General features: G+C 35.6%; 1 protein-coding gene across 1 annotated transcript in view; it reads left to right on the top strand.

Annotated features, from left to right (window-relative positions):
* LOC106619349 (Down syndrome cell adhesion molecule 1) overlaps positions 1 to 19,703 on the top strand; it is a 146,808-nt gene that overhangs the window by 70,911 nt on the left and 56,194 nt on the right. Inside the window, 5 exon segments of the mRNA XM_070108539.1 lie at positions 3,478 to 3,601; positions 17,495 to 18,339; positions 18,403 to 18,564; positions 18,895 to 19,105; positions 19,107 to 19,201. Of these exon segments, the coding sequence (XP_069964640.1) occupies positions 3,478 to 3,601; positions 17,495 to 18,339; positions 18,403 to 18,564; positions 18,895 to 19,105; positions 19,107 to 19,201 (1,437 nt within the window).

The raw sequence follows: 19,703 nt of genomic DNA, 5'->3' as shown, positions 1-19,703 counted from the left end.
CAGTGTTGCACCAAAAGTCGATACACGTGATGAGTTCACATTTGCACGCACTCGTTTGCACACCGACAAAGCGCTCATATGTCCAGCACAATCATACCCCGTGCCTGCTTTTAGGTAAAGTCAAACAGTGAGTCCACTAGAAATTAAAAGAAAAACGCTTTTATATTAAGACACAGTTTCGGACACAGCTTAGACAAACAATCTTGCACTTTTTAGGTTGTGTAACTATTCCGAAGTTATCGAAAATTCCTTATATAATCTTTCTTTAAAATTGGAAGTGTGTGCACAACCAACATGAAGGCGTTTTCAAATTACAATTTATAAAATAAATCATTTATATAAATTTTCACTTCAATTTCATACGATCACAGAGCCGGTTGGCAGTGTTGCACCGAAAGTCGATATTAAAGATGAGATAAATTATGCACGCGCTGAAGTCGCTCACAGTTTTGCTTTAATTTGTCCAGCGCAGTCTTATCCGGTACCGATTTATAGGTGAATAATAGACCGTTAAAACGAAATATTTTTCGATAGAATTTTTTTTGATGATCTCTTAAGCTACGCTTTCATAGTTAAGTTTTGTGTTATGCTGCATAGTTTCGGTTCTAAGCATTCAGACTTTTTTCAAATATTATTTATTTAAAATCTTTCAATTCATGACGCACATAAAATAAACAATTTTCAGAACCTGTGGGTAGTGTAGCGCCGAAAGTGGATCCCAATGATCGCATTAAATGGGTAGATAAACCAGCTGGCAACTTTTTAAATTTGCTCTGTCCCTCACAATCATATCCGGTGCCGGTTTATAGGTAAGCCTTAGTGCATTATATTTTTGAAAATATTTCAAATTCTTAGCGAGCTTTCAAAGGCTTTAAAGCTTTATTTGAACTAGGTCGGTGATCCTCACCATACGTAGTTTACCTGGCACTTTACTGGAGTCACTATGTGCCTAAAAATTATTACAAAAAAAGTATGAATTCTATATTTATGAGGTTATGTCTACTAAAGTTTCCCAAGAAACAAATAAGTATTCAAACTCTTTGGAAACAACACGTTCTTAACTTGTTTGCAACTCTCCCAACATAACGGCTATTAAACTAATTAAACATTTGAGCACACTTCTTAAAAGCTTTGTAATTGTTATTTCTTAGAACCGGTGGGCAGCGTTGCACCAAAAGTAGATGTCAAAGATCGCATCAATTGGTTGGATAAGCCCCTGGGTAAAGCTTTTAGTTTACTCTGCCCGGCACAATCATATCCAATGCCAGCCTATAGGTATGTGCAAAATCTATACAGGCGGTTTTCATTGCAATAGAAGCATATTTTTTGTAGGTTTTTATGTTAACTGTTTCATAACGATTTTTCAGAACCCGTGGGCTCGGTAGCCCCCAAAGTGAATATGCATGATAAAATGGATTTCGCCATGCGAAAGTCCAACTCTTCAATAAGTTTACTTTGTCCAGCACAGGGCTTTCCAATGCCAGCTTTTCGGTAATACTTTGTAAATTTGTTAAATTAATTCGAGTTGACAGTTGAAACGTTTACCCCCAAAAACCGCAGGCAGTTTTTTTTATATGTATGTTGTGCAAAATTCGTAGATCCCTAAAATTAAATGTTATAACATACTATTTCAGAACCCGTAGGCTCCGTTTCACCAAAAGTTGATATTAATGATAAAGTCAAAGTGGCATTTAAAAGAGAAAACGCTTCATTAAGTCTGATTTGTCCAGCCCAAGCTTTTCCGATGCCAGTGTTTAGGTAGGGTCAACATATATTATTAATAACCGTGATTTTCATTTAAAAAGCAACTGAAATATAGTATAACTTCGATCATCTCTTTCCGATCAACTGTCAATTGATTACAGTGTTTCATTACATAAAAGTTCAAAATGACTGACATTGACTATTGGTTCTCAAAAGTTAAAAATACTACACGGCTTACTACTCCCAACATTCTATAATATATTCAACGTGTGCTACAATTAATCATATGATTTCTTTTGTCCGCTATAACAGCCTGATCGTCATTTTCATTAAACATTTTCAGAACCCGTTGGCTCTGTAGCGCCCAAAGTTGAAATGAACGACAAATTGGGTTTTGCTATACGTCAAGCTAATGCTTCATTGAGCTTGCTGTGTCCCGCGCAAAGTTATCCAATGCCATTTTATAGGTGAATATTTGAAAATATAAATAAATAAGCATACATTAGAAAGTTTGATAGATGATAGAGTGGCACAAGCGATCTTATTTGTACGCGTTTTGTATTGCTTAGAAGCTAAAAATTATAATTCTTTGGATAAACATCTGAAAAACCAACATTCAGGCTTCCCACAATATATATATTTTTGGTTCTCTTTATGTTAACATCATTTGGTGCTTCTAACATTTCAGAACCTGTCGGCTCAGTAGCACCCAAAGTTGAGATTAAAGACAAAGTTGGCATATTTTTAGGGAAACTTAGTGAGTCTCTGGCTTTGTTATGCCCTGCTCAATCGTATCCGGTGCCTCTATACAGGTATATAATTACAAAAAACAATCGATTTAATATTAAGTTAAGGTTTTGAACGATAAAAATGTTTCATGCACCCATCGATAAATCTTTTTGGTAGAAAGCAATGTAATAATATATAATAATATTCGTATTGCGAAAAGTCGTGGTTTGATTGATAAAATTAATGTTGGCCATACTTTGAAGGGCGTTTTAATTATTAAAACTATCTTTTTTAACGACTTATTAGGAAATATTTTAAATTTATCAGCTGACCAACATTCAGGTTTTGAGAAACCTTTAAAAATTTGTTTGTTGAAATAATAATAAAAACTATACCAATACGTTTTTCCAGAACCTGTTGGCAGCGTTGCGCCAAAGGTCAATAAAAATGATGAATTTAGTCACGATCGTGTGTCAGAAAATCGGACTATTGCGCTAAAATGTCCAGCACAATCATATCCAGTACCGATTTATAGGTTTGTTGAAACTCACACCTGAGGGAAAATTAAAAAAACTAAAATAAAGTGAACATAAAGCAGTGTTAATGATTTGCAAATTAAAAAAAAACTTTGTACGGTACAGAAAACGGAATTTAATCAGCAGTTTTTTTTTGGTACAATCTCATCTCAACATTCAGTACTGTTTTTACCCTAAGCGTAGACTTTTTCGATGATTGTAGACAATTTTGGTTTCAATTCTTATAGAACCAATTGGTAGCGTTGCACCACGCGTCAGTCGAAAAGATGAAATAAATTACGATCGTATAAGGGTTAATCACACAATTGCGATACAATGCCCGGCTCAGTCATATCCAGTGCCAGCTTATAGGTGCGTTATAAGTTATAAAAAAAAATATTCAGTTATTTTAATTAAATCTTGGCGCCACCGAAATACTGTTCCCAACATTCTGTCATTGTTTTTGATAAAATTTAGTGTCATAAATATATAGTTGAAATACCAAAAATTTAGATTTATCTCAATTTAGAACCCGTCGGTAGTGTTGCGCCACGCGTTAATAAAAAAGATGGCTATAATCATGACAGCATTATGCGTAATCATAGCCTCGCAATTATGTGTCCGGCACAAGCTTATCCAGTGCCAATTTATAGGTGAGTAAATGTGGGGTTTGAATGCTTTCTGACCTTTATCGTTTGATAATACTTTGACGTTTCGAATTTCTATGAAAGTATTTGGTATTAATCCATCCAGAATCTCATAGCAAATTCAACACAATTTCTTTAAATTTTTAATTAGAATTTTCCATTATTATTGATGAAAATAATTAAATGCTTTCAAATATTGTTATCGATTAATGAAGCTCAGCAACCTTAACTTGTGCATAGAGTTTGAAGTAAATTGAGTGACAGACAATAATTGCAATTGGAAATTTGTTTGACAAAATCATTTATACAAGTTTTGAAGCAAAAAATTTTATAATACAAACACATTGTTCATATATGATTTTTTGTTATTATTTTAATTAAAATAAAACAGATTTAGTTAAAAGCTTCCGAACTGATTTTCATATTTCTACCTTCAACATTCAAGCGGCGAAAATTCATAACCTAACAAATAAGAAACTTTCAATAGCGCATAAACTAATTACATTCAAATCAACAAATTTTCTAACATCAGAACCTCTTGGTAGTGTTGCACCAAAAGTTAGCATAGCCGCACAACTACAAAATGCCGGTGTTAAAAGTCATTCAAGCGTTGCGCTCTTTTGTCCAGCACAATCATTTCCGATGCCAGCTTACAGGTATTACTACCTTAAAGTTAGTTGTAATTAATATTGATGACAATTAAAACACCGATGTCGAGATTTCAGCCAAGCGATTGATTCTAAAAACTTTTGCAGCAATTTGTAGTGAATACAAAGTTTTCGATAAGCGTTCTTTAATTATTCATGGCAGTTTTCAAACTTAAAACGTACCACAACACAACTTTGTTATAAAATTATTGTTTTCGTTTTGTAGAACCCGTTGGTAGTGTTGCACCAAAGATAAGCGTTGGCGATAGACGCAAGGACGCTGAGGCACGCATCAAAACGTCGTTGAGCATATTTTGCCCGGCACAATCGTATCCTATGCCAGCATTTAGGTAATGTTGCAAATGAAAAAGTTGAACCAAATTGGGATTTAAAAAAAGTCGGCTCTGACTGCATTAAAAGAGTTTCAGTCATTACATTAACCCAACGTTCAGCAGATATCTTCATTATTATTTTTTCCTCCAATTAATTGATGATAAACATTTTTGACATTTTGTTTTAGAACCTGTGGGCAGTGTAGCACCAAGAATTAATCTTATAAATCGGCGTAATGACGCTGAAGCGGCCATCGGCGATACATTAAGTATATTTTGCCCAGCACAATCGTATCCGGTTCCTCTATTTCGGTAAAAATATGCAACATACTCTTATAATTAAAACCAGAAAAAACTTTAACTTCGGTTGGACCGAAGCTATAGTACCCTTCACAAATACAAAATATTCCTTAGAAGAACTTGATTTTGATCGGTCAGTTTGTATGGCAGCTATATGCTACAGTGACGCTATATCGGCGGTTCCGACAAATGAGCAGCTTCTTGGTGATAAAATTACGTGTGCAAATAAATGTCTCAAAAACTGGGGGACTAGTTCATGTCTACGACTATCCAGACAGTCAGATGAACATGCTAAATCGCCTCAAATCGTCATGCTGATCATATATATATAGGGTTTTCCAATAAGAGTGATATGATTTTTCTTCAAAAAAAAAGAGCGCACTAATTGTTAAGAGAAGTTAAATGCTTTTTATTTATTGTGAAGTACAATCGATACAATTAAGTTACAAATATAACATCATTCAAATAGCCTCCACGACTTTATTTGCAGGGACGAATTCGGTGAACCCAATTTTCGAGTACTTTTTCCACTAAATCAAGACGTATGTCACGAATAGCACGTTTAATATTGACTTCTAAAGCTTGAAGATAGTCTGATTTATTGCTAAACACCAATGACTTCAAATAACCCCACAAGAAGTATTCTAATGGCGTTAAATTACAACTTCTTGGAGGCCATTCAATGTCACAATTTCTTGAAATTAGCGAATCTCCAAACTTTTCTCGCAATAATTTAATTGTTGCACGTGCTGTGTGACATATAGCACCGTTTTGTTGGAACCAGATGGTATCAATCAATATCAACTTCTTCCAATTGCAGCCATAAAAAGTTGGTTATTATCGATATATACCGCCCCCATTAACAGTAACGGTGCCGCCAGCTTCGTTTCGAAAGAACTACGGACCGATGATTCTCCCAGACCAAAAACCGCACCAAACTGTAAATTTAGGTGAATGTAATGGTTGTTTATGAATATTTGTGGACTTTCTTTGCATCAGAATCGACAGTTTTGTTTATTTACCGATGACAAGTTTACGATTATTACGACCATAAAAAGGCAAAAGCGCACGAAAAGTTGAAATTGAAGAACGATTATTTTGATAATAAAATTGAATAACTTGTAAACGTTGTTCTTGCCTATAACTTTTCATGATGAAACTGTAAACCTTACTGACTACAATGAAAAAAAATTATCATGCCTATTGGAAAGCCCGATACATATACATTTTATAGGGGCGCCGACGTTATCCTCTGGGAGTTAGAAACATCGTGGCAAACTTACTATTATATATTCTCTTCAGAGTATAAATACTGTTATAAATAAAATATATCAAGCTATTTGTTTATTGTTGAAACATCCCACAGTTCAGGCTTTAGAGGCTTCAGGCATTGCTTTAATACTCAAAACAAAATTACGATATTTAAAATATTAAAAAAAAATTTCATTTAAATTCCAGCATTCTGCAGTTGATAAAATTTTTTATGGGTGACATTCAGTCATTAATATTGTTACATTTCTCCAGAACCCGTCGGCAGTGTTGCACCGAAAATTAGTGTTGGCGAACGTCTGCGTGACGCCGGTGCCAAATTGGGTTCAACATTTACGCTTTTCTGCCCAGCACAGTCATATCCAGTGCCAAGCTACAGGTATAGTCAAGTTCTCATCAACTGCTGAACCTCAAACAAATTAATTTTTTTTACACAAAAATCTCTCAGAATTAAAGCGCATATTCAGGCAGTTTTCACAAATATATAAATTTGCTTTGTTTACTTAACTTCCAACCTTTCACCTTAGAACCCGTCGGTAGCGTGGCGCCAAAAATAAGTGTTGAAAATCGTTTAAAAAATGCCGAGACACAAATCAATCAAAGCTGCACATTATTTTGCCCAGCGCAATCTTATCCAGTGCCGCTATTTCGGTAATTGTTTATTTTTTTTAAGAGAATTATTTATAAGAGCTTATGAATATGTAGGTTTACCTAAATTCCAACATTCAATGCCGTATTTTGTGCCTCCTATTTCGTATACTTATGTACATATATGTATAAAACTTATTTCTCAGAACCCGTAGCTAGTGTGGGACCAAAAATCAACGCTTACGATGAGTTAACGAAGGTACGCGGCAGAAATGCAACCGACGTAACGCTGCTATGTCCAGCACAGTCTTATCCGGTACCACTTTTTAGGTACAGTAGTACAATACAGTTTTTTGTTTTAGAAACGGTTAACTATTCTGAACATATACTTATATACCTCTAAAATTTGGGCAGTTTTCAAAACAGTACTATTTTCATATATTTTAATATCCTCACGTAATTCTTAAATTGCAAGTTAATATTTTCTGTTGTTGTTTTTAGAGCCCGTTGGTAGCGTGAGTCCTCGCCTAACTTCCGGCGATAAAACTAGAAACGTAGATATTGCTTTGAGCGCTAGTCAGACAATGCTTTGTCCAGCTCAAGCCTATCCAGTGCCAATGTTTAGGTAATGACTTTGTCGCATAAGTGAGGTTATGTGTTTAATATTTATCTAATTACATAGTTTCTAATAGCTCAGTCTTTAATAATGAAAATAAAAATGGCAGTTTTCAAGGTGTTATAAGTACTTTGTCGTTGATATTTTACTCCCTTTGAATTTTCAAAATTGCAGAACCTATTAGCGGCGCTGCACCACGTGTAGCCCTCATACAAAAAACCGGCATAGAGTTTATAGAACTCGGCGGTTCGCTGGGTATTCTATGTCCGGCACAGGGTTATCCAGTGCCAAGTTATCGGTAAGCAGAACAAATTGCCTTATTAGTAACTAGTATTGAAGCGGTTTAAGAACTTGATTATCTTTTCTTACGAATGTGTGCCAAAAATAAGAGCGTTACGCGTTGCGTTTCTAATCCATTGTAGGAGGGAAAAATTCCCAATATCCCCAGCAGTGCCAAATCTTTAGCAGGCCGTAAAGATAGGAACTGACTTAGCTGGGCCTTATTGGGGTTTCTCTGATCTGATATTAACTTTATCGTGTATTGCGGAGTCTTTTTCATATTTTTGCAACTATTCTCAAAAGCTCACATTTGAAGCAAATTATCTATATGTTTTAATAGTACGAAAAGCTTAAAGTTCACTTCAGGCAGTTTTCCATATAAGTTTTTTTTTTATAAAAAATCATCAATTATTTAAATAATTGTATTTTTTTAGAACCGGTGAGCAGTACAGTACCAAAGGTATCCTCACTTTCCAAATTCGATGTAAAAAGCTATTATTTGGGTAGTACTTTTGCGTTATTGTGTCCCGCGCAAGGATTCCCAGTACCGGTGTTTAGGTACATTTTTTTAATTCGCTAATTAATTTGTTCTTTAAGCATTTTTTAAGAAATTGTTAAGCATTAAAAAGGTCAAGCAATTTTTGAACCAAAACTTTTATGACATTCATGCAGTTTTTCAATAAAATATTTCTATATATTGCTTTCATTGAGATTTTTTAATAAATTTTACATAAATATTTAAACAAATATGATTATTTGTTCAGAACCCGTTTCCAGTACGGCACCCAAGGTGCCACCGGTTAGTGCACGCCCATTAAGTGTGGCTCACTACTCAAGCATTTCCATTTTATGCCCTGCACAAGGCTACCCAGCGCCAAATTTTCGGTAAGCAAAGAAGCAGAGTTTAAAAAATTGGAAGAAACAAAGAAATTAGTAAACCTATTCTTTCTAATATGGAGACTTCAGGCAGTTTTTTTCTAATAACTTATGTATATCAATGTATAAGGTTATATCCACCTTTAAGTGAGAAAAAACACGTTTTTTGAAGAGACATTTTATTTACCAATTGAAAAACGTACATTGCAAAAATTAATGTGTTTTAATAATTGTTGATTCATCTTTGAAAATTTGGATTCGCTGTCCCGAAAAAAGGGCTCTGAGATGAGGAAGATTTTTCTGTTTAAAATAATCTCGAATCAAAAAAAAAAATATTAGAAAATGATCAAATGACCCAAAAAGTCGTTTTTCCTGAAAAAAATTTTGCTTCAGAATTGTTTGTTAGTATATTGTTTTTATATACTAGGCACAATTGTAAAAATAAAATATAATAAAAATAATAAAAATAGTGCTTTAAAAATTGAAATTCTTCTTAAATCAATCAGGGTGGCTTAAAACTCCGAAATTATTATGGAAAATCTTATTCCTTCGAGCGTTGCCTGACAAATATATTCAAGAAGGTCGTGTGAAAATTTTAAGCTAACCGCTCCAGCTTTTTCGTCTTCAAAAACAGCGTTCCTGAAAAACGCGTTTAAAATTTTGGAAGTTGATTACATTATGTTAAAAAATTCTTACAAATACACTCATACCTCCAAAACTATTTGCCGAGTCAACCTCAAATTACCAACGAAGATTCTCTAATAGTAGTATACCTATGTATCTTCGAAAAAACGATTTCTTGAAATTCAGGTGGATATAACTCTTTAAATATTTGATTTCTAGGGAAATGTTTGTTAATTATGCATTACGAAAAAATACATATATCTGTGCTTGCACTCTTGCAGAACCTGTTTCTAGTTCGCCACCAAAAATTAATGCGCTCACTTATAAACCAAATACTGTGGAGTCGAACGCCGAAACAGCAATACTTTGTCCGGCACAAGGCTACCCAGCACCTAGTTTTAGGTTAGCAATTCTTATTTTTCTAATTCGATTTTATTTCAGTTAATACAGACGGGGTTTGTTCAGAAAATATTATTTTAAACCCCAAAAAATCATTCAGACAGTTTACAACATTAAATAAATTTTTGTATTAACATAAATTACAAAATTTAATTAGGGTTTTATTATATTATATATAAATTTTAGAACCAGTTTCAAGCACTGCTCCGCGCATACCTTCAATAATGAGCAAACCTTTAAATATGGCGCATGGAAGTAGTTTGTCTTTGCTTTGCCCAGCGCAGGGCTTTCCGGCACCCAATTTTCGGTAATGCACATTAAATGGGAATGGTGTAAATTTTAGATTTAGAAATATATTTTGAAATAGGTATTTTTATAGAATTGAAGCACATAGATTCAGTTGTGACAACATATTACGGCAATATATGCCAGAAAGAGAAATGTTTAATAATAATAATAATAATATGGCCGCTCACAGTCCCAACATTCATACAGCATTTAAAAGCTCTCTGTTAACCATTTGATATAAACATTTTAGAGCCAATTTCAAGCACCGCGCCTCGTACACCATCCCTAGTGCAAAAACCCTTGGAGTTACGCGCCGCCAGCGATTTATCGTTGCTCTGTCCGGCACAGGGTTATCCAGCGCCAAATTTTCGGTAATTAGTTTGCAAATAATTACAAATAAGTATAAAGACCGTTGTATTTATTTTTAAGTAAATCAATAAACCAGGTTAGTTGTACGAATTTCAAACCACTTCAGGCAGTTTGCTTGCGTCATACTTTTATGTGACGTGGGTTTGCGTTGCATAAACAGCATTCGAAAGCCGTAACTGAATTTTCTATTAAATAAATAATAATAATGTTTTTAATTCTGACAATTTAGAACCCGTTGGCGGTAAAGCGCCAACATTGCTCTCGCACGACATGCGTCGCTCATGGAACGAGCGCATGCAGGGACGTGATTTAGCCATGTTTTGTCCAGCGCAGGCGTATCCAGTGCCAACATTCAGGTGCAAAATGCATTTTGCCATTTATTATATATATTTATGTTGGTAAATTTTTGTTTGATAATTTTATTCATAGAGCCTATCAGCGCAAAAGCGCCTACATTATCCGTTGATATCAAATGGTCAGGTATTGAGCGACGCCAAAATGTTAGTTTTGCTATACTCTGTCCGGCGCAGGCATATCCAGTGCCGGCTTATAGGTTAGATATAGCCAAAAATAAATGTTTAGTAAATTTAGTGAGACTTTCGTTGATTTTTTAAATACAATGGAGTAAAAACTGTCGAAATGTATTAGCGCACGGCAACAGTTATCGATTATCGAAAGTCAGTGTTATTTAGATTTGCTGTCAATGAGCACGTAGTGGTTCAGCAGCCGTAAAATATTGATGTGTATGAGTTTAGTCAACTTCTAGCGATTTGTTATAATTAAGCAAATTCGCACATTCTGATAAAAAATAAAAAAATAAAATAATAATTAAAGAGTATTAGCTTGGAAAATGTCAAGTAAGTCGTTCGTTATATTCATTCACGAATTACAATCACAACATAAAATAAGCGCTCGGCAATGTGGAATAAGTATACAAGCATATTTATATATACGAATACATACATCATATTCATGAGAATATATGTGAGTATAGTGTCGATGGCTGTATGACAGCCGCCCACAGTGGCTTTTAGAGGCTGTCTGCACAGATAAAGTCGGACAAAAGCAAAAGTAAACAAAGCCCAAATGCAAGCGTAAAGTAAAAACAGAATAAAACCAGTAAAAACAATAATAATATCTCCAAACGCAACGGCTCCGTTTGAAGTCACACAAAAAAAACAAAAGCCGTAATATGTACGCTTTTGTTTACAAAACCATACCACAAAACACACCACCGCCGTACCAAAAACAGCAACAACATGATTTGTAGTATATTTGCGCCTCGTAAATGTGTGTCATTAAACAAGTCGTTCATACATGCACAGCTGTTCGTTGGTGCATATCAGTTGACGCACTCGCACGGTGGCATGCCACTTACTGTCCCTTTCACATAATGCACGCGGACAATGCGCATGTGCGCTACGCGTCAAAAATTTCCCATAACAATTACCCCTACTCGGTGTTTATGTGTTTTGCTCACCGTATTCGTAAACAGTCAGCAGTCATCTCGCTTACACACTGCTTACCGCCCGTTACTGCCGCGAACTGTTTTTGTAATTTTGTTTTGACTACGTTTTTCTATTTAGAAACTGCAGACAAAAGTGAATGTAAAACTGGTTTTCTGCGTGCGCACGCTAGAGCGTAATGGCAATAGAAATTACAATTGTTGCTGTTGTCACTTTTCAACGTGCACGCTGCTCTACGCAGCTATTTATGAATGAATCGAACCGTCGCCCGCTGCAGCGAGTCGCATCACTGTAAGTCTTTGCTGCGCTGTGGGTAATCGTCGGGTCACGTTTTTGGGTCATCGACTTCTTACCGATATGATGGCAGCGTTTGCTTGTGCGCCACTAGTTGCTGTTACGGTCGTCGTGTATGTTCGTAGGAAAGTCACACATATATTGTATATATACATATTTTTGTAGTTGTTTTTTTTAACAACTAACAGCATTTTTCTTGTATCTTCACTTTCATGTATTTACAAATACGCGCGCAATTTAACCATCTATCTCTTGCCATTTGCCGTTCAATTGTCACTTTCCGTTTATAGTTTTGACATTTGTGTTGCTAGTGTTATTTTAACCCATATACATACATACATACTATGTACATGCAATTGACATTGACCTTATAAGGGGGTAACAGCCTTACCTTCGCTTGTGTTTTGTTGCTTCATTGTTGTTTTACTCCTTTTCATATAGTCAAGCTGATTGGTTGCCTCGTTTTTGTTCGTTGTTTAACCTTGTTATTTGACCTCAATTGATATTGCTATTTAACATATTCAAGTTCATGGGTCGGACGCTCTAGTTTTAAGCGTAAACTGGGTCAGGCTAAAATTATATGAAACAAGCATAAATAAAAACCTTGAGCTTAGGTCAAGGCTAGCAAAATCTATAATTCGATCAAAATAATTTTCGGAAAATACTTGTACAATAGTAAAGAATATACCGTTAAAAAGGTGGCAGTTTTCAATAGCAATTACAAAATAAATTTTTATACATATTTCTTCGAATGTTCAAGTGCAATAAGTAAGCCTTATAATTATGCGCATTTTTAGAACCTGTCGGCGCTAAACCCCCAACATTTTCGCTGGAGTATAAATTAATTGAAGTGCAAAAGCAAGAGCACACTGGCTTTGCGCTGCTGTGTCAAGCGCAGGCTTATCCAGTACCCGTAATAAGGTAATGGAAAAAATAAACTGCATTTATACCAGTTGCTCGTTGGACACAAAGTGTATTAATAGATCTTCATTTTGATCGGTCAGTTTGTACGGCAGCATATAGCATATGTCCGATCTGAACAATTTGTTCGTAGCTTATAGTGCTGTTTTGAATAATAATATATATATATATAAGCCAAATTTCGTGTAGGTACCTTGTTCATTCAATTTGTTCAAGATATAAAGAACAATATTTACTCAGAAAATCTTCGAGCGTATTTCTGGCATGAAAAAGTTTCTGAGTGCTCCCTTTTAGAAGGGTTATAAAATTAATTAACACAATTGTTTCCAGTGCAGAATCTTATTTCTTTGGATACTCTTTTACATTTTTTTTAATGTTAAAGAGCCCAATGGCTTAAGAAAAATCGAAAAATAAAACAGTTTACCTTATACGCATTATATCACCCACCATTCAGGAAAACATTTTTCAGTATTCGAACTTCATTTCCGCTTTCACATAATACATATTTTTCAGAGCCAATTGGTTCGAAGGCCCCTGCCTTCTCCGGTGAGGTACAAACATTTTCCAGCCGAGCACCCATATACTCCACTCTAGCGCTTCTTTGTCAAGCTCAAGCATTTCCAGTGCCCGTGTTTAGGTGAGAATAATGCATTTTATAAAATATAGGAACAATACCTTTAAATTTGGATTTTTCAAATTCACTATAAACAAAACCCAACATTCAGCATCAACTTTCAATGTTCATCAAATTTAGATTTCTAATCGCATATATCGATAATTATATTTAGAACCCGTGGGTTTTAAAACACCTGCATTTCCAAGTGTTGCCAGCACGTTCACTATTTATGCACCTAGTCGTAGTACATTAGCCATGATATGTGAAGCTCAAGCTTTTCCGGTACCTATTTTTAGGTAAGAATGAAAAATAAAAGGATTTATATTTAAATATTGGAAACAAAAAGATCGGAAATTAAATCGTTTTACGTGAAGGTTAAAGAAAACATAGATTTTAAACTGCTAATTCAATAGCTTTTTTTAAATTTATTTTAATTGATTAATGCACAAAAATCATGGATCATTCAACGTGACACCTGCCAACCGATTTTGTTAATTATTACCTATAATCGTATGATTTGAAATCTTGTTGTCTTTTCTTCTATCTTTAGAGCCTGTCGGCGCTAAGGCACCAACATTCTCAAGTGATTCCAAGGGTAGCATTTTTGTACGCTCAGTGAATTCTAGCTTTGCGCTTTTATGTCAGGCACAAGCTTTTCCTGTACCAATTATAAGGTAAAGCGTAAAAATAAAAGGCTTTAGAGTTAAAATTCTTTTGGTATTCAGGCAGTTTTCATGTTATAATTAATTTCCAAATGTAGTATTTTACAAATTAAAATTTTTAGAACCCGTTGGAGCTAAAGCTCCCACTTTCTCCACCGATTCGAGCTCATTTTCATATACACGCTGTGTCGGGCAGAGCTTTGCTTTGCTTTGTCAAGCTCAAGCTTTTCCAGTGCCTATAATAAGGTTAGTTTTGCTTCGATTTATCTATTAAAAAATACAGAAAATATAGAGATTAAATGTAAAGGACCTTTATGTATATTTAAATATTTTTGGCAGTTCTCAATTGTTCAAATATACTGATTTTGTTAATGTTTTATATATTGTAATAAAAGTACTTTTATATTCATAGAACCCGTTGGTGCTAAAGCTCCCTCCTTTCCCACCGTTTCGAAAATAAGCACACTTATGGGTAAAATTTTCAGTGACATAGTGCTTTTATGTCAAGCTCAAGCTTTTCCAGTGCCGGTGACAAGGTAACGATATTTCAATGACTTAAAGCTTCTTTCATTCCAAGATATTCAGGCAATATTCGCACAGCTAGTTTTCTATAAAAAATTATATTAAATATTTAGATAATTAATTTTGATTTTTAAAGAACCACTTGGTGCCAAAGCTCCGGCATTTCCAACCGCTTTAAAAAGTGGCACATTTCTTGAGAAACAAGGCAAAGATCTTGTGCTGTTGTGCCAAGCTCAGGCGTATCCGGTGCCTTTATCTAGGTAAAGAGCTTTAAGCTGTTTATTACACATGTTTATTCAAAATTGTTTGAAAGCTCCCAGCAGGCAGTTTTCATGATCTTAGACAATATTTATTACATTTTATATTTTTCTCATTTTCAAGAACCACTTGGTGCTAAAGCGCCCGCTTTTCCCAACTTAGCGAAAAGCAGCACTTTTGTGGAAGCTCAAGGCAAAGATTTAGTGCTCCTGTGTCAAGCTCAAGCCTATCCCGTGCCATTGTTTAGGTACCTATTTATCGAAGTCAACTTTTTCTTTTAATTTCGCATTGCAATGTAGGCAGTTTTCCTTTGCTACACGAAAGCTCGTTTCATACATTCGTTTAGATATAAATAGTAATCATCATTTGCTTTTCATTATATTTTTGTAGAACCTGTAGGCGCTAAGGCTCCTACCTTCTCAACGGACTCAATTGTTTTCTCCTATATACGAGCGGTAGGACACAGCTTTGCACTTCTGTGTCAAGCTCAAGCTTTTCCGGTGCCGATAATAAGGTATTGGTAACCATTGCTTAGACATATACATATACATATGTGATTTGCTCTAAGGGGCCCGCGACACTACTAACTGGTTCTGTAAAATTATTAAAATTTTTTTTTTATATACCATATTTTTGTTATAACCCAACTTTTTTAGAACCTGTTGGCGCAAAAGCTCCTACATTTTCGAATGACTTGAAAAGTTTTACATTTTCGCGCAAATTTGGTCAAAGTTTTGCTCTGTTGTGTCAAGCTCAAGCATGGCCTGTTCCTGTTATAAGGTAGTTAAAAGTACAGAATATAGTTTACACAAATTTTTTTTTGGTTATTTAAAACAGGTTCAATGAAAAAGTTCTAAAAACAAAATTATTCATTACTAGTTTCCCAACAAAGGGTTTTATTATCTCATATACAACGCATACATTTTTGTATCACTTATAGAGCCTGTTGGCGCAAAAGCTCCTACATTCTCTGGTGAATCTAAAAGTTTTACATTTGTAAAAGAAATCGGACAGAGTTTTGCCCTATTGTGTCAAGCACAAGGCTTTCCCGTACCTATAATAAGGTTAGTTTTATGGAAAAGCATATGTTGAAAATTTTTTAATATTAGCAGTTCAGAGAATTCAAATATCTAAACAGTTTTTATTGCACATTTCAAATGTTGACTCTCAGACAGTTTTCAATGAAAAAATACTCTCGAAACACTAAGTATCATCTCTTTATAAAAAAATAAAAGTGTAGCACCCAAAATTTCGGGTGGTCGTCTGCAAGAAGTGACTATGGAGGCTAGCTATAGCGTGACTATGCTCTGTCAAGGACAATCCTACCCAACACCTTCGTAAAAGATGAGATTTGAGAACAGTTTTAAATTTTTAGTCAGAAAAGTTTAGAGTATACTTTCTAGATCCCTGCCAAACCGGTGTCTAAATACATACTATCAAACATCAGGCGGTTTCTCCTTCATTTTTGATATATTTAACTTTTTTTTGAAAAAGGGTAAACATTTTTTTTTTTCTACCAGAGCCTATTGGCAGCGTCGCACCAACCGTTTCCGGTGATCGTCTGCAAGAACTTACAATGCGTCTTGGCGCCAGTTTTGCCATACTTTGTCAGGCTCAAGCATATCCAATGCCGTTATTTAGGTAATATTATTTGAAACAATTCAGGTAGTTTATGCGATATATTTCCTTTGTGTCTCCTGATTTTTTTTCTTTTTAGAACCCGTGGGTCACGTAAAGCCACGCATTGCTATTAAAAGTATTGAGATTAATGAGGTGCCTTTGGGCGCTACTTTTGTTGGTCATTGTCCAGGTCAGGGCTATCCAGTGCCAGTTTATAGGTACATATTTGAGAAAAAAATTTTAAGGGTACTTCTTCGTGCAGATATCTAATACACTTTTGCAAAAATATCCCATCATCTTAAACTCGGCGAAAATTATAATTTGTCTATCTTCTCTTGAGTTCTATGAGTTTCTGAAAATACTTTACTCAAAAGTTTCCAGTTTTTAGAGTAGACGGATACTTTATATTCCTGCTTGAGTAGAAATTTTTACGGTCTTCATAAATTCTCTCAAAGCCCTTAGAGCACAGTCTAACTTATATAGCTGATTATTCATGATCTCGTCGACGATTTTTTAATGTATGTTCCTTTTCGTTAGGTCGTACTAGGCTTTATCGACGGTCCTAAAAGCAAGTTTTCAAAAAAAAGCTGGTTAAAAATGAAAAAAAAAAATTGAAATGAAATGCTAAGTTATGCAACAAAATCCGTAAGGTAAGTACTTAGTTCAACGCTTAACTCTAAGGTGGGTATATCGTTCCTGTACGTAATTCATGCTAAACATGTTCGTTGTTGCTTTCAAAATTTACCTCTAGCTTCATATTCAATTTTATTGAAGCTTTCGTAACTTTCATCTCATTCGATGGGCTTAGAAAACAATTTTATTTGATCACCAATGCAAACAACACAGCGCATAGCATAGCATAGCATTTCATTTGATTTTTTCATTTTTAACCATCTTCGTGTGCAATTTTACATTATGTTAATTTTTTTGTAACACTCCATTCTCTATTACAGATGGTATAAGTTCATTGAAGGCACCACACGCAAACAAGCCGTTATACTAAATGAGCGCGTTAAACAAGTTTCTGGCACATTGATTATTAAGGATGCTGTGGTCGAAGATTCTGGCAAATATTTGTGTGTAGTCAATAACTCAGTTGGCGGCGAAAGCGTGGAAACTGTGCTCACTGTGACCGCACCACTGTCAGCGAAAATCGATCCACCCACACAAACTATTGATTTCGGCCGCCCAGCTGTATTCACCTGCCAATATATTGGTAACCCAATTAAGACTATCAGTTGGTTGAAGGATGGCAAATCGATTGGACATAGCGATCAGGTATTACGCATCGAATCAGTGAAGAAGGAAGATAAGGGCATGTATCAGTGTTTTGTGCGCAATGATCAAGAATCTGCGGAAGCGAGTGCTGAATTGAAATTAGGTGGACGTTTTGATCCACCTGTCATACGACAGGCATTCCAAGAAGAGACAATGGAACCTGGACCAAGCGTCTTCCTCAAGTGTGTAGCTGGCGGCAATCCAACACCTGAAATCTCATGGGAACTCGATGGCAAGAAAATCGCAAATATTGATCGTTACCAAGTTGGTCAATATGTGACAGTAAATGGTGATGTTGTCTCCTATTTGAATATAACATCTGTACATGCGAACGACGGCGGTCTCTACAAGTGTATAGCTAAGAGCAAAGTTGGCGTAGCTGAACACTCGGCGAAATTGAATGTCTACGGTTTACCCTACATTCGTCAAATGGAAAAGAAAGCTATTGTAGCGGGTGAGACTTTAATTGTTACCTGTCCCGTAGCAGGCTATCCCATTGATTCGATCGTTTGGGAACGTGGTGAGTTGTAGTTAAGTGGTTTTGTGCGTAGTATTCGCTAATATGTCGTCATATTTTTTTAAGATAATCGCGCTTTACCCATCAACCGCAAACAGAAGGTCTTCCCCAATGGCACTTTGATAATTGAGAATGTGGAACGTAATTCCGATCAAGCGACCTACACTTGTGTAGCTAAGAATGCCGAAGGTTATTCAGCGCGCGGCTCACTAGAAGTACAAGTAATGGGTAAGTTTCATACAGTTTATTGATCATTTGCCTGTACCGTTTAACGTGAAAATGATCCAATTACAATACAAAAACCGGTATAGCAGTGCAACGGCGAAGCAGTCCAAAAATTCCGTCCGCTAAACTCTCAATTGCTACCTTAAAAGCAAGCCGTCTGCTAAGAACTGCTTCGTCCTTACACACAACTGGTAATTTTTTTTTTCGCTGAACAATTTGCTAAGGTATTGAGGTAAAATACTCACTTTTAAGTGATTATCAACGTGGGTTTGTCGTGTTCTCCAGTAAAGCAATATATTGGTAACACTTTATCCCCTTTCCTTCACTAATTAGTGCCGCCACAAATTGTGCCCTTCGATTTCGGTGAAGATGCGATCAACATGAATGATATGGTCTCGGCCACATGCACTGTCAATAAAGGCGATACACCGATCGATTTGCATTGGACTACAGCGCCGGATCCTAAACTAGGTGGTTCGGGCAAATTAATGACCAACGATGGTATACTAATAACAAAAACAACACAACGTATTAGCATGTTGAGCGGAGTCGGTACATGCGCGTCATCGTGCGAACTATACTTGTGTTGCGCGAAATGCGGCCGGCGAGGCCTATCACACCGCTGAGCTGAGTGTCAATGGTTCGTCGATAAAAGAGTTTTAGAAAATCTAGCAAATAAATTTAAAGATTTTAAGAATTTTGTAGGCGATTAGTTTTTCTTTTTTGGGTTCTTAAGCATTTTGGGTTTCTCAGTAATTTAAGCACCGTTGTTCCCTGTGATGTGTAATGTTTTAATGAAGTTGCAAGCTCTATTATATACATAAGAGAGATAACAAAATGCATTAAAAGTTCGAATGTTATTTTGTAGTCTCGAAATTTTACCAAATTCCTAATTTTTTTTTATAAAATTACCCATATTTCGCTTTAATCTCTGTAACAACTCATAAGTTCTGCCACAAATTGTGCCCTTCGACTTCGGTGAGGCGAGCGTTAACGAATTGGACATGGTATCGGCGTCGTGTACAGTTAATAAAGGCGATTTGCCGATAGATGTCGCTTGGACAAAGAATGGCGGACGTGTGTACACGAACGATGGTGTGGTCGTTACCAAAACTAGTCAGCGCATGAGCGTTCTGAGTATC

Source organism: Bactrocera oleae, chromosome 4 (assembly GCF_042242935.1).
Source record: "Bactrocera oleae isolate idBacOlea1 chromosome 4, idBacOlea1, whole genome shotgun sequence".
NCBI classification, from domain to species: Eukaryota; Metazoa; Arthropoda; class Insecta; order Diptera; family Tephritidae; genus Bactrocera; species Bactrocera oleae.
Note: the sequence above shows the minus strand (reverse complement) of the source record. Positions and strands in the feature narration are given on the sequence as shown.